Below are 15,078 nucleotides of genomic sequence, written 5' to 3' on the forward strand. Positions count from 1 at the left end.
TAAGTGGTGGGCAGGCTGATGGGTTTATTCTATTTTATAAAATCAGCAACTATAACGTAAAGAAAGAGGAAGAACTAGGTGAATAAATAAAGGGGAAGACCTTATCTCTCTCTCTCTCTCTCTCTATATATATATATATATATATATATATTGATGGGATTTGGTAACCTTATCTTTATACAGTCCCGTTTTTTGAAATCACAACATGTGAAACTAGAGCAGGGAAAAGAGATGGTCCAATATTAGCTTTCGCCTCCAATATATATTTTTTAAAATTGTCTGCGAACCTAAACGTCTAGGTGACGTAGAAGATTGGGGTTGGGGATTTTTCCTGATTTGTTTGATCAGCAATTATGGATCTTGCCAACCTGTAGAGAACATGAGCGCACCATGCTCCAAATAATATTCTAATATATTGGAAGCTGGGCTACAAGTGGCATGTTTCCAGTTCCTGGCTTCATTTTTCAACGTCAACTGCTCCCAAGAGCCAGCAAATTCGCAAGCTCATCTGCGTTGGAATTCATCAAACTTAGTCTATCAATAAATGGAAGTAGTTGTCAAGATATAATGGCTTTAGACATATTTTGATCTCAATTATTAGCTTGGTTCACCTAACAAATTATTTTTAAGGTAATATCTAAATGGTTAGACTGTTAAAAAAATGTTGAACATTGCATTTAGACATACGTAATTGTTCCTTTGCTAATGTTATACTTATTTCTCTCTCTCATATATATATATATATATATGACGTTGTGCCCAACTTAACATTATGAGAAAGGTTGGATCTGGCTAATGGATTCAATATGTAGATTTGCAATGAGTCCGAATTTGACTGTTAAATGCAGCAATTTGTTTGTAGCTAATGAAATCAGATAAACAGAAGATTAACATGAAATGTCACCAATCTGATAACAGGAACTCTAAGAGACTTAGAAGGCTTGTGTTAGGGATCTTTCCACCAGATTTATTTAGCAGCAACTAAATATAACTAATTTAATTTCTTCTTTAGCTCTACTTAATAAAAACATGTATGATTGAATATTTTTGTTATGTGCTCCAGTATTATAAGCATGTTTCACCTGATTGAAGAGAAAAACAGGTCACACTATATGGCTAATGGGTAAATTCATGTGAATGGTATAAACATCTAGAATTGGAGAAAAAAGAAGCAGCAATTTGAATGAAGCTAGTCCGGATGGGAGAAAGAGCCGCCTATGGAATTGATGAAAGAACGTGGATACCAAGGGCTGGATATATTTTTATATTAAACCCACTTGCTGTCATGTAACATAAATTAAAAGGAGAAGAGAGAGCTGTCGCATCTACTCTCTACCACCGGCAAGCCAACCATGTGGTGGTGGAGGTAGTTGTCAACGGTAATTCTGACAGCATGGTCTTTATATGTTGGCTATTTGCCTTTCTTCCCACACTTGAAAATTGCTTCTCTTCCTCTTGCTCCATTTATTGAGAAACCAGCAAAGATGGTAATGGTGATCGACACACTTGCAGAAACAGCTATTTCTAACCTGTTGGGGGCTGTAACCAGTTTGTTGAAAGAGAAGGTGGACCTCATACGGAATGCCAAAGACGATCTCAGAAAGCTCAATAGGAAGCTGGAACGGTTGCAGAAGGACCTCAAAGCCACGGATTGCAAGCCGTTTTTCAGCACTGAGCGTGACAGAGATCTAGAGATAGAGCTGAAGGACATTTTCTACGATGCACAGGACATCATCGAAGAATACCAAAACATAGTTTATCTCAGCAAAAGGGAGAAGGATTCTATGACTTCATTGAACAAGGTAAGAAAGCCCTGGATCACTCTGTGCTCTTGCTTTAAAGAACATGTATCTGCTTCTTACCAACTAGGCAATGAAATTAAAAAGATAAACCAAAGGCTTGATGAAATAGAAAACGATAGTAAAATGGTGGATTTGCTCAATACAACACCAAAAGAGAGTGGTGGTGGGGGTCCTATTGGTGATGAACATAACAATCCTCCAGAGACAACCCATCACATAAGTACTGCACAACCACCCATAGGCAGGGCAAACGATAAGGAGAAAGTAAAAGAACTATTGTTTGATGGCTCTACGGAGAATAGTGTGTTAGGAAGACGTGGTGTTTCTATTGTATCCATTGTAGGTCAAGGTGGGATTGGGAAAAGTACTCTTGCAAAAATGGTTTTTAAGGAAGCCGAAGAACAGTTCGGGAAACACAGATGGTGGGTTTGTGTTTCAGATAAGCCAAACCGTACAGGTTTGCTGCAAAAGATACTAAAGGAAGTATGCAAGGAATCAGAAAGAGAACTTGAGGGTATCACTTCCTTGAGTGACTTGTGCACACAATTACAGAGTGAGCTCTCGAAGAGCAGGTTTTTGTTGGTCTTAGATGATGTGTGGGAATTAGGTTGGTGGACGGGAGAGATAGAGAACACCCTGATGGGAGGTGCAAAGGCGAGCAAGATTTTGATCACCAGTAGAAATGTTGAAGTATCCCAAGGGATTGGTGCTAAAATGCATAAATTACCAGAAATGACTTTCGAGGAAAGTTGGAGGTTATTTCTGGATGTGGCATTGAAAGAAGAAAGTGAGTTGGTGAGTCACAATTTGAAAGGTATTGGGGAGAGGATCGTGGCCAAGTGTGGTGGGTTGCCGCTTGTAATCCAAACGGTAGGGTCCTTAATGCGTACAAAAAGGATGACCAAAGCTGTCTGGGAAAGCATTGAGAAGAGTGAGATCTGGGAATGGAAGATGCCTGCCTCATCACCATCTTCTGAAATATATGGTAGCATTCTTCCTGGTCTCATGCTGAGCTATGATGGCTTGTCACATGATTTGAAGAGTTGTTTCACGTATTGCTGCATTTATCCAAAGGATTATGAGATTGAAAAGGGGAGTTTGGTAAAACAATGGGTGGCAAATGGATTGATTGTCCAAAAGAAAGGCATTGATGTGGAAGAGACGGCAAATAAATATATTGATGATTTGATAAATCGGTGTTTGTTTGAAGAAACTGAATATAAGGAAATCAAACTGCATGACATTTTGCATGACCTTGCCTCGTATATAGGTGGAAAGGAATATACCCATGCCTTTGCTACTGGGCACACCCGCCATCTATCACTACTTGGTGTATATGATGCAGAAGCGGCCATGAACTATAATGCCTTAGGAGCAGCAAATAAGGTGCGGACATTGTTGACTGAATACTTGTCATTGTTGGAATTAACCAATTTCAAGTGGTTGAGGATGTTGTCGTTGATTAGTTGTCAGATGGATGAGCTACCAAACTCCATTGGATGCCTTTCACTTCTAAAATGTCTCGATCTATTCCGGTCTCAAGTGAGACGATTGCCCAAGTCAATTGGCAAACTCTGTAACTTGCAAACATTGGATTTAAGTTTTAGTCAAATTGAAGAGTTGCCTGAGGAAATGGGTGAACTATGCAACTTGAGGTATCTTGGGCTGAAAGGAACAGCGTGTTTGGAATTCATAGCTGAAGGCTTGGGGAAGCTTACCAATTTACGGACCTTGCATAAGTTTCTGGTATGCGATGACAAAGGGGACACAAGAGGATGCAGTATTGGGGAACTAAAAGACTTGAAGAAACTGAGAGGGGAATTGTTAATAGAAGGTTTGGGTGGGGAAAGGGTGAAAGTAATTGATGCAAAGAAAGCACAGCTTAAGGAGAAGCATGAGCTAAATGATGTGGAATTAAAGTTCAAGGTGGGAGAGGATGACAAAGTGGATAGTGCTTCTGAACACAAGAATTTGCTAGAGGCTTTGGAACCTCCACATGGCATAGAGAGGTTGGGAATTTATGATTATGAAGGAGATAGGCCTGCGTGGTTTTTGGACACCACCAACTATGTGGAGCTGCAGACACTACGCCTAGAACGTTGCCCATTGTTGGCAACGGTGGTAGGAATTCAATCATTGGAAAAATTGGAGGTCAGGGCCTGCCCGACATTGTGTGAATTGCCAAGCATGCCTTTTCTAAAGTCATTGGAGGTAAACGGATGTAATGGGCTGAAGACCCTCGCTAATATGCCGGCCTTGCAGTCGTTGGAGGTGGATAAATGTGGCAGCCTAGAGGAAATAGCTGAGATGCCTGCACTCAGATCACTGTGGGTGTATGGATGTAATATGCTGAAGACTCTGGCTAATATGCCGGCCTTGGAGTCATCGGAGGTGAGAGAATGTGGCAGCCTAGAGGAAGTAGCTGAGATGCCTACTTTGGAGTCGTTGTTCGTGATAGATTGTGGCAGCCTAGAGCATGTAGCTGAGATGCCTGCACTCAGGTCATTGACTGTGTTCGGATGTAATATGCTGAAGACTCTTGCTAACATGCCGTCCTTGGAGTCGTTGGAGGTGGATGAAGGTGGCAGCCTAGAGGAAATAGCTGAGATGCCTGCTCTCAAGTCGTTGAGGTTGTGCGGATGTAATGGGCTGGAGACTCTTGCTAACATGCCTGCCTCCTTGGAGTTGCTGGATGTGAGAGATTGTAACGCTCTGAAGCAGCTCCCTACTCACCTTCCTTCACTTGAGGAACTGAGAGTATGGAATGTGGCTAACTGGGAGGGGTGGCCAGCAGCTGGATCAGGAGAAACAACATTTACATCTATGCCATGCCTAAGAGAGGCGGATTTTACTAATTGTCCCAAGATGCAGACAGAAGGCTTGATTGATGAGCTGGCAGGGCTTGATGGTCAAGCGACTCAACTCCAAGAGCTGACAGTGTGTGATTGCCCAAATGCAAGATTGGGATGGAAATTGCTTCAACAACTGCCTAACCTCATTAAGTTAACGTTGAATTCAGAATCAGCAGTACTGCCATCGGAGGTATCAACAATTTTACCCTCCCTCAAGGCTCTACATTTGAAGGACAACAATACTGGTGAGCTGAAATGGGGAAAGGTGCCTGACTGGGTGTGGGCTCTCTCCCAACTGGAGGAATTGTGCCTAGGATGTTTCACTGAGGACATCAGCTTGGGAGGCCACTGGCAATGCCTCCTGAAACTAAGAAACCTAGAGCTTTATGACTTCCCCAATCTCAAATCTCTTGTGGACGTCAATAATATTACTCCCCAACAAAAAGAAACATGTCCCACCTATGCAAAGCAACGGATTGCCTGCCTCTCGAAGCTTCAAAAGTTGTTTATTTCCAGATGCCCCGCACTCGATCTGCCTCAGGAGTTGAGAGACCATCTTGGAGAAAGGTTAATAGAAAGAGATGATTAGTGTTGCTATATGATGTTACTGAACCTTTTCTCTTCATTCTGAATTGTCTGAAATGTGTGTGGTTTATAAAATTGGTGTTGTTTTGGTTAAGTATTCATCTTTTTGCATTTCGTCATCTCTTCTCTCTCTCTCCCTTATCTATACCACTCAAGGGGCTCTCAACTGCTTTTGATTGAATGTAGTAGTTGAGATGTTATCAAGACGTCTTCGAAGAGAAGTTGAGAGAAAGAGTATTATGATTCCTTGGTTAGCAGGTGCTAATTGTTTTGAATCTCCAAGTATATTTTTTGTTGATGGCATGATAATTTTTAGTAGCTGAGCCAAGACAAGTTTGTTCTACTAAAAATGTGTTAACACAGTTTGTAAACAGTGCAGTGCTATGTATTAATAATAATAAGTCATCCTTCATTGTTTTCCATGTTCAAAATGTAGTATGTACAGAAATGGCTGGCTTCTTGGGATGGGGCAAGATTGGTACTAGTCATGGTTTATTGTGTGGTGACCATTTATGGTGGTTCCAGTGACAAATTATAGTTCTTTTAGAGGGCGTTTGATGGCCTTGAATTTTGATTCTATAATTAAAATTGTAAAAACCAAATTCTACCACGAATTAGAATTCAAATGAAAAATCTACTTCTACTTTTCCTTTGTATTTAATAATCTGAAATTCTGTTTTTAGAAATGTCATGTTTGATAAAAAAGAAATTCAAATTCTATAATTGACGAATTACAACCTTCATGACATCTATGTGCCCTAAAGAAATATGAAAAAAATTATAAAATTTTAGAATCATAAGTCCACCCCCTAAGGTACAAGCACAATTCTAGAATTTTTATTCAACAATGAACCAATAATTTGAGAATCAATATTCTTCAATTGATAATGCAATTCTCATTTCATCAAAAAATGAGAATTTTGATTCTAGAAATCCACAAATACTCACTTAGGTATGTCAATATATTTGATTTGAATCACATATCCAATCTATCGGATTCAGCTTAAAAAATGACATCTAATTGGATTCAGTTATACATAAATATCCAATCGGATTCGGATACGGATTCAGATCAAATTTATTTTTAACCAAATATCCTATATGCAATGCTATTACTTTCTGAAAATAGGCCAATATTGGTTCAATATTCATATTGAGATTTTGATAAGAATGTAAAAAATAGATTCGTTTCATATTCAGATTGTAAAAGAGCAAAAAAGGATTTTAAGGGAGAAATTAAAGAGAGCGTGAGAGAGAGAGAGAGAGAAATCAGTGAAAGAGAAAGAGAGATCTTAAGAGAGAAATGAAAGGGAAAGAGTGATTAATAAAAGGGACCGAAAGAGAGATTTTAGGGCAAAAGTCGAAGAGAGATTAGCAAATCCAAGGGAGCGCCAGAGACTAATAAAAGAGAGATTTTAAGACAGAAATCCGAGAGAGAGATCGAAGAGAGAGACTAATAAACGAGAAACAGAAAGATATTTTAGCGTAGAAATAAAGGAGAGGGAGAGAGATATTATAAAAAAGAGAAAAAAAGATTCATTATAGATGAATCAAAGTGAGAGAGAAAGTGATATTTAAAAGGGAGAAAAAAAAGAAAAATTGAGAAAAGATATATATATATATATATATATATATATATATATATATATATATATAACTTGGAGAGAGAGAGAGAGAGAGAGAGAGAGAGAGGGAGAGGTTAAAAAAAAGTGAAAGAGAGACTTCTAATGAAAAGATAGAGAAAGAGTAATAGGAGAGAAAGAGAGATAAAAAGAGATTTAAAGAGAGAAATTGAAAAGAGCTAGAAAGAGAGGTTTCCTATAATGAAGACATCTTAATTTTTTGTAGAAACTAAAATTGTAAGTTTAAAAATGAAGTTTTGATATTTGCCAACTTTATAATTTTTTACATAGGTTGGAAATGAACTAGTTGACGAAAAGACTCTTTTGGGACACTAAATAGAATAGTCAATATATAGTTATCAAGAAAATGAATATAAGAATGTGGTTAAAGTGATTTAAAACTAAAAAACTGAGAAATAAAGATTTTAAGAGAGAAATCATCAAGAGAGAAAGAGAGAGGGAGAGATAGATTAATAAAATAGAGAGAAAGTGAGATTTTAAGAGAGATTAATAAAATAGAGAGTTTAATAGAAAAATCAAAGGGAGAGAGATTAATAAAAAAGAGTAAAAATAATTTATGAGAAATTAGAAGATAGAGAGAGATTCAAGAGAGAGAAAGAAATTGAAAAGATAGAATTAAAAGAGATAGAAAGAGATTTTAAGAGAGAGAGAGAAATTGGGAGAGATGTTAAGTGTAGAAAGAAAAAAAGATGTTAAAAGGGAAAATTAAAGAGAGAGGGATTCATAAAAGAGCAAAGAAGAAAACTTCTAAGAGAGAAGTTAGACAGAGAGAGAGAGAGATTAATAAAGCAGAAAAATTTTAAGAGAGAAATCAGAGAGAGGAAGAGATAGAGATCAATAAAAAAGAGAGAAAAAAAAAAAAGAGAAATTGGAGAGAGAAAACAAAAAAGATGTTAATAAAAAAGAGAGAGGGAATTGATTGTCAATTAATTTTGCTTTCACTTTTGAAATCATACCTAACAGTTAACTTGCCCAAACATGGAATGAAGAACAAATTGATAGTGGCCTTTTGTTCTCCTAACACAGATTCATTTTTTAAAAGAAATTATTTGTTTTTCGGCATGTTTGGAAGGAGGGAAAGGAAAGAAAAGGGAGAGATGAAAAGGAAAGGAAAGGAATGGGAAGGGAATGAGGAGAGAAATTAAAGGAAAGGAAAGTGAATGAAAGCGACAATCATAAAGCTTAGCTTGTTTGAATAGAAGGTAAGCAACAAAAGGAGTAACTTTTTTCATTTCCATCTCAATCTCTTCAATTTTGGAGGGATATGATTTACATTAGGTTATCATTTTCTTTTCTTTGCAACCAAACATGTTTTTTTTTCCTTCATTTTTCCTCCTTTTGACTTAACCAATTGAACACAGGATTGACTACCCTTTCCCTTGCTTTCCCTCCATCCAAATAGGCCCTCAATGATGTCTAGCATTAATTTTTTTCTCACTGTTATCACCCCAATTTTTTTTAAAAAAAACTACTATTTTATTATTTGAATTTAAATTTTAGACCAAAAAAAAAAAAATTGCCACTATCGGATCCAAAATGAATTTTTAAACCACTATCCAAACCAAAACAAAATTCAAATTCAAAACCCAACCTTAGATGCGAGATTCAAATCCAAAATCTAATTATCAAATCCGAATTAGATTCAAGATCCAAGTTTAGATCCAATTGGGAATGCAAAAACTCTTTCATCTTGAATTGAAACCTTGAATTCGAATGTTGAATTTTAGCTCCAAAACTTTTCCCTCTTGAATTCAAATATTGAATTTTGGCTCCAAAATCTCTATAAATACCCTCACAATCCTTCCTCTTGAGTATGAGCCAACCATGGAGGAACTTCTCATGCTTCCCCACTTGAAATTTTTTATTTTCCTTAGCTCTCTCTTTCCATTTCTTTCTTCTTCTCCAACATTGGGAACAAACATTCTTCAAGTTCGAACTCCTCAAGGGAGCACAAAGAGATCTCTTGGTGGTTCATCATCTTTGTCTGACCTCCTATTCTTGAACATGATAGCTATCTATTGGCTCAATTACTAACTTTGTTTGACTCAAGTCATACATATTTTTTTTTTGCCTCAACACCCATTGTATATATTTCTCCCTATTTGTATTACTTTCATGATTTTATTGGCTAATCATTTATTCCAAATTGAATATCAATCTTTGCTATACTCCATTTTCAATCATCAGACATGTGATTTTAACTTATTGAATATATATGTATCAAGCTTCATGCATTTATTATACTCTACTGGAGGTCCAATCCTTTCGAAGTTAAGATTCTATATAAGTGATAACTTGCTCACAATTTTCTCTATTTTCCTATATTATTAACTTGACATCTCTCTATAAAAATCACTATTTACCAATCATATTTCTACAATAAATTTCTTTCCTACAAGCTTCATCCCAATTATTTGTCATTAAAGACAAATCAAAAATTATTTTATATCCAAGCTCATACACACAATACTACCTTTCACCCTCACATATCAATTTTCTTTATATAATTTTGTTCACGCATTCATTTTATTGATGCAATTTCCATTATTTTCTTCGCCTCAGTCTCAGTTCGTGATCATCGCATGCTTGACTGAGGTCATGCATTGCATTTTTTCCTCATTTATATTTAGCGAAATAATTTTCTAGCTTCAATATCTATGGTGTGTCTTTCTTCCCATTTTACTACTTCCGTCCTTTTATTGGGTCATCATTTTTAATTGTCGGACACTTATTTTTAATTTATTCATCCACCCCTATTGTCCTATATTATCTCGCTATGGGAATCACCATCTACCGATCATATTATCATTTTCTTTCCTATAAGCTTTGTCTCAATTTTGTTTCATTAAAGATAAAACAAAAATTCTTTCATACCAAAGCTCATATTACCTTACTCCCTCATTTTCCTGTTAACGGAAAATATATCAATTTTCTTTATTTAATTTTGTCTACACCTTTTTTTCATTGAGACAATTTCCATTATTTTCTTCGCCTCAGTTTCAATTCAAAACATCAACCTTCTACCTTCTGCTAAGTACATTCACGCATTCTGTTTTGAATCAGATTCTATCCATTATCAATCATGGCAATTGCTAATACTGGGGCTTTTTTTTTTAATTATGAATATTTCGAGGCATTTTTAAAATGTTTTTGCGACACACATTTTTCTTTCACAATCATCATTGTCCATAGAAAAAGAGGGATCATATCCCAATCAAGTCAACTCAGCTACTAAGCTAAAGATTTGATCAAACGCAATCCGGTCGCTAGGTTCGGAGTATTCTAAAGTCAGCTCAACCTGGTCGCCAGGAAGAGAATCTTATGAAGCAAGCGCAACCTGGCCATTTGGCCAAGGGCTTTTCAAAGCAAGCTCAACCCAAACACTAATTTGGGAAATTTTATTAAACAAGTTCAAAATCCAGACTTTGGTGAAAACAAAAACTTCACCATAAGGTCGAGGTGATAGGATGTTTCTTGTCACAACCAATGTTGGAGCAATAGAGTTTCATTCCTTGTTTCAACAAAGGTATTCGAGGTGATGAGGGTTCTTTCCTGACATTGCCACTTGTTATCGAGCAACCCATTCAGGAAAGGGGTAAAACCTGAAATTATTGACAAAAGAGTAACCCACACAAGTAAAGGGGTTAAACCTGCAATGCAAGCCAAAGCAACCCACGTAGGCATAGGGGTTAAACCTGCAATGTAAGCCAAAGCAACCCACACACGTAAGGGGTTAAACCAACAATGTAAGCTCAAACAACCCATTCAGGTAAGAGGTTAAAACCTGAAATACAGTTTCAACATTTTTAATCATTTTAGCCAAAATTTTCATCACTCAAAATTTGGGGTGTTTATCTTTGCCACTAAGCACGGCAAATGCCCGCTTAATAGCAAAGAGAGGCATCTGTTATCACATGAAATTTTTCAAAAAAACTACTATTTTATTATTTGAATTTAAATTTTAGACCAGAAAAAATTGCCACTATTTGATCCAAAATGAACTTTTAAACCGTTATCCAAACGAAAAAAAAATTCAAATTCAAAACCCAACCTTAGACACGAGATTGAAATCTAAAATCCAATTATCAAATCCGAATTAGATCCAAGATTCAAGTTTAGAGCCAATCGGGAATTTCAAAACTCTTTTCTCTTGAATTCAAATTTTGAATTTTAGCTCCAAAATCTCTCTAAATACCCCTACAATCCCCCCTCTTGAGTATGAGCCAACCATGGAGGAACCTCTCATGCTTCCCCACTTGAAATTTTTTATTTTTCTTAGCTCTCTCTTTTCATTTCTTTCTTCTTCTCCAACATTGGGAACAAACATTCTTCAAGTTCAAACTCCTCAAAGGAGCACAAAGAGATCTCTTGGTGGTTCATCACCTTAGGTGACTCCAAGATTATTCAAAAGAGAGAGCTCATTTATAACATCATTCATATTTGATGTATGTAATTTTCCCCTCATTTTCATCTATTTCCTCTTTTCCTCTTGCCGCCTCCCCATGGCCGTGCAAGAAAGCTCAAATGATTTCTTATCTGGAATCAAGAGCTATGTCTTGAGTGCACAGGGAGTATGCGCAAGGTGGAATAAATTCCATTTCTTCATTTTATCTCCCAAAATATGCTTGCTATATTGTCTTTCTCCTCAACTATGCTTGAAATAATGCTCATGCATGATGTTCTAATTTTCTTTAATTGATGAGCACAGTGAGAATGAGTGATTGGGGTTGGTATTTCTTCATTCTTGTATTGATTTTTGAGGTTGGGACTTGTCCAACCTGGGAAAGTGCTCCACGAATTTGTACATGTTAAAGTGCATCTTCATGTCATTTTCACGCTTATCTTATTTCTTAATCACCTGATTGGGGACCCCAATGAGTGCTTTCCTACGTTGCTCTTAATTTCATGTTTTTTTTTTTTTTTCTTTCATACCCAACGGTGGTAGAAATCAATTTTCTTGTAATAGTTGTGGTTTTTATTCGCATACAAGAATATTTAGAACCATATTTTACAAAAGATTTTCAAAACCAAATATTCTTTGTAATATGGCCTTGAAGACTTAACTTAGGTTCTTGGATGAGCCCAAACTCCCCTCCAGCCTATATCAAAAATTGAAGTCGGCTATTTTCAAGCCATTTCTTCATTTTAATACTCATGAAGACATATGCGTATATACATGTTATATATGTATGCGTGCACATGAATATCTTTCTTTGTCATTCTTTCTTTATAATTTAACATGCTTTTACAAACTCTCGTATATGTATATATGAATATATATACGTGTATTCCATTTTTAAATATCTCTCTCTCTTTCTAAAATGATCTTCTCTTCTCTATTTGATTTAAACCTCATTTTCACAAGCTTTCATATTCTCTTTGATTTCTCTCTTCAAATATTCTTTTATCAATTTTTTTCTCTTTTCGCTTTCTCTCTCTCTCTCTCTTTGATTTCTCCTTCAAAATCTTTTTTTTCTTTTATATATTAATCGTTGTTTATCTCTCTTTGATTTATCTCTTAAAATATTTTTTCTCTCTTTTTATTAATCACTCTCTAACTCTCTAATTTCTTTCTTAAATGTCTCTTTCTCTCACTTTTATTAATCCCTCTCTCTTTGAATTCTTTTTTAAAATTTCCTTTTTCTCTTTCTTTTATTAATATCTTACTCACTCTTTCGATCTTTCCTTCTCCCTCTCTCTTCAATTTCTTTCTTAGAATATCTTTGTTGTTTTATTAATCTTCCTCTCCCTCTCTCTCTCTCTCTCTCTTCAATTTCTTTTTCAAAATCTCTCTCTCCCTCTCTCCCTCTCTCCCTCTCTTTTATTAACCTCTCTTTCTGTTATTGTTTTCTCTATCCAATTTCTCTTTTAAAATATGTTTTTTTTTTCCTTTTTATTGTTCTCTCAATCTCTCTCTCTGATTCTCTCTTAATTTTTTTTTGCTTTATTAATATCTCACTCTCTTTGTTTGATTTCTCTCTCTCCTCGATTTTTATCTCTTTTATTAACCTCTCTCTTTTTTATTTTTCTCTTTAACATCCCTTTTCCTCTTTGATTCATCTATTAACTAATTTTTCTCTCTCTTCAATGTCTTTCTACGATTCTTTTTAATCTCACTTTTTATTTCTTTTATTAATCTATTTCTATGTTAAAATATCTTTTTATCACTTGTTTATTAGTCTCTCCCTTCGATCTCTCCCACGGTTTTCTCTCTTAAGATTTCTCACTCTCTCTTTGATTAGTTTTGTCTCTTCCTCATTCTTCAATATCTCTCTTAAAGTTTCTTTTTTCTCTTTTTTATAAATTTCCTCCATATGTCCCTCTTCATTTTGTCTCTCTTCTTTAAATCTCTGCCTCTTTTAATTTCTCTCTTTGTTTTTCTCTTTCTTTTGTTAATCTCACTTCATCTCTCTCTTTGATTTTTCTCTTAAAATCTTCCTTTCTGTTCCTCTCTTAAGATCTATTTTTCTCTATATTTCATTAATTTTTCTCTCTCTCACTCTCTTTGATTTCTCTCTTAACTCTTTTTTCTCTCTTTTATTAGCACCCATCTCTATTTAGATTCGACTACGAACAAAAAAAAATACATCGAAATCCGAAATTAAATCCAATTTTACAATCTGAATCTTATCCAAATCTGATTTTTACATTCATATCAGAATCCCAATCTGAATATTGAACCAAAATTGGCATTTTCAAAATGTAATAGCATTGCATATAGGATATTTGGTTAAAAATAAATTTGATCTGAATTCATATCCGAATATGATAGGATATTTATGTATAACCGAATCCGACCGAATGTCACTTCTTAAAGCTAAATAGGATCCAATTTCTTAATCAAATTAGATATGCAATTCAAATCAGATAAATTGACTTCCCTATGTGAGTATTTGACGAGGCCAGAATTGTGGATTTGAAGAAAAAAAAATCTCTTTTTTTGATGAAATGATAATTGAATTACCAAATGAAGAATATTGATTCTCGAATTATTGGTTCATTGTTGAATCAAATTTTATAATTTTATAATTTTATAATTTTTTTCATCTTTCAAGAGGACTCATGCATGTTATGAAGGTTGTAATTCGTCAATTATTGAATTTAAATTTTTGTTTGATCAGACATGACATTTTCAATTCTGAAACCAGAATTAGATTATTAAATGCAAAGGAAAACTATAAGTGGAGTTTTCATTTGAATTCTAGTTGGAGGTAGAATTTAGTTTTTGCAATTTTAATTATAGAATCAAAATTCAAGGCCATCAAATGCCCTCCAAAAGAACAATAGTTCATCATTAAAACCACCATAAACAGTCGCCGCACAATAAACCATGGCTAGTACCAATCTTGCACTTGGGAAGGAAAAAAGTTTTGTCCTATCCCAAGAAGCCACCAATTTTTGTACATGCTTCGCTTTCAACATGAAAAACAATAAAGGATGACTTCTAATTATTAATACATAGCCCTACACTGCCTGCAAACTCTGTTAACATATTTTTAGTAGAAACAATTAGCACCTGCTAACCAAGGAATCATAATATTCTTTCTTTGAACTTCTCTTCTAAGACGTCTTGAGAACATCTCAACTACTACATGCAATGAAAAGTAGTTGAGAACACATTGACACAATCCCTTCTTACTACCAAAAATCTTTCCCTCTCTCCTATTAATAAACATTGCACAAAGATTCACTTCACTCAGTTTAAAATCCCATATTCTTGAAGTGATTGATCACTCCTCACAGACATTAATGGTCATAAGAACCTAAGAATTTGTAAAGACGCTTAGCACCTAAGGACATAAAGGTGACCAAGGGAAAATTGACATCACTTTAGCTCAACCTTGTGAGGCAGAGGGAAGGGGGAAGGGCTTGGAGGCAGAGGGAAGGGGGAAGGGCTTCTACCTTTTTGCATTGGGCTTATTGCAATTCACCTTCTTGAAGCTCAATCATCCATTTGTCATACCATCAAAAATATTTTTCCCAGTATTTTTATTTTTCTATAATGATCGTGGAGAAATCTTAGATGCTAGTAGCTGGTCCTCAGATTTGTTATGTTCCTTCTGCATGATTGTGTGACAGTTAGCTCCTAGTCACCTTCTCCCGCTTCTAGCTCTCAATGTAACTTGCCAGAAAATAAATTAAATCAATGGCCAATTTCAAGCATTAATGATAATTGACAAGTTAGAGCAGACTACT

At 35.4% G+C, this 15,078-nt stretch overlaps 1 protein-coding gene across 1 annotated transcript; it reads left to right on the forward strand.

Moving 5' to 3' along the window:
* The first annotated feature begins 1,484 nt into the window (after nt 1-1,484).
* Nucleotides 1,485-5,243, forward strand: LOC116246081 (disease resistance protein RGA2-like). The gene is made up of 2 exons (XM_031617771.1): nt 1,485-2,844; nt 3,013-5,243. Exons 1-2 carry the CDS (start codon nt 1,485-1,487, stop codon nt 5,241-5,243), a joined length of 3,591 nt encoding a protein of 1,196 aa, XP_031473631.1.
* Nucleotides 5,244-15,078: the final 9,835 nt, after the last annotated feature.

This window comes from Nymphaea colorata, chromosome 1 (genome assembly GCF_008831285.2).
Source record: "Nymphaea colorata isolate Beijing-Zhang1983 chromosome 1, ASM883128v2, whole genome shotgun sequence".
NCBI classification, from domain to species: domain Eukaryota; kingdom Viridiplantae; phylum Streptophyta; class Magnoliopsida; order Nymphaeales; family Nymphaeaceae; genus Nymphaea; species Nymphaea colorata.

What these genes read in the sequence shown, in the direction of transcription:
- LOC116246081 (XM_031617771.1), top strand. Translation starts at nt 1,485, where the DNA reads ATGGTAATGGTGATCGACACACTTGCAGAAACAGCTATTTCTAACCTG. An exon ending in CTTGTCACATGATTTGAAGA is followed by an intron (nt 2,845 to 3,012) that starts GTTGTTTCACGT and finishes GTTTGTTTGAAG; the next exon opens with AAACTGAATATAAGGAAATC.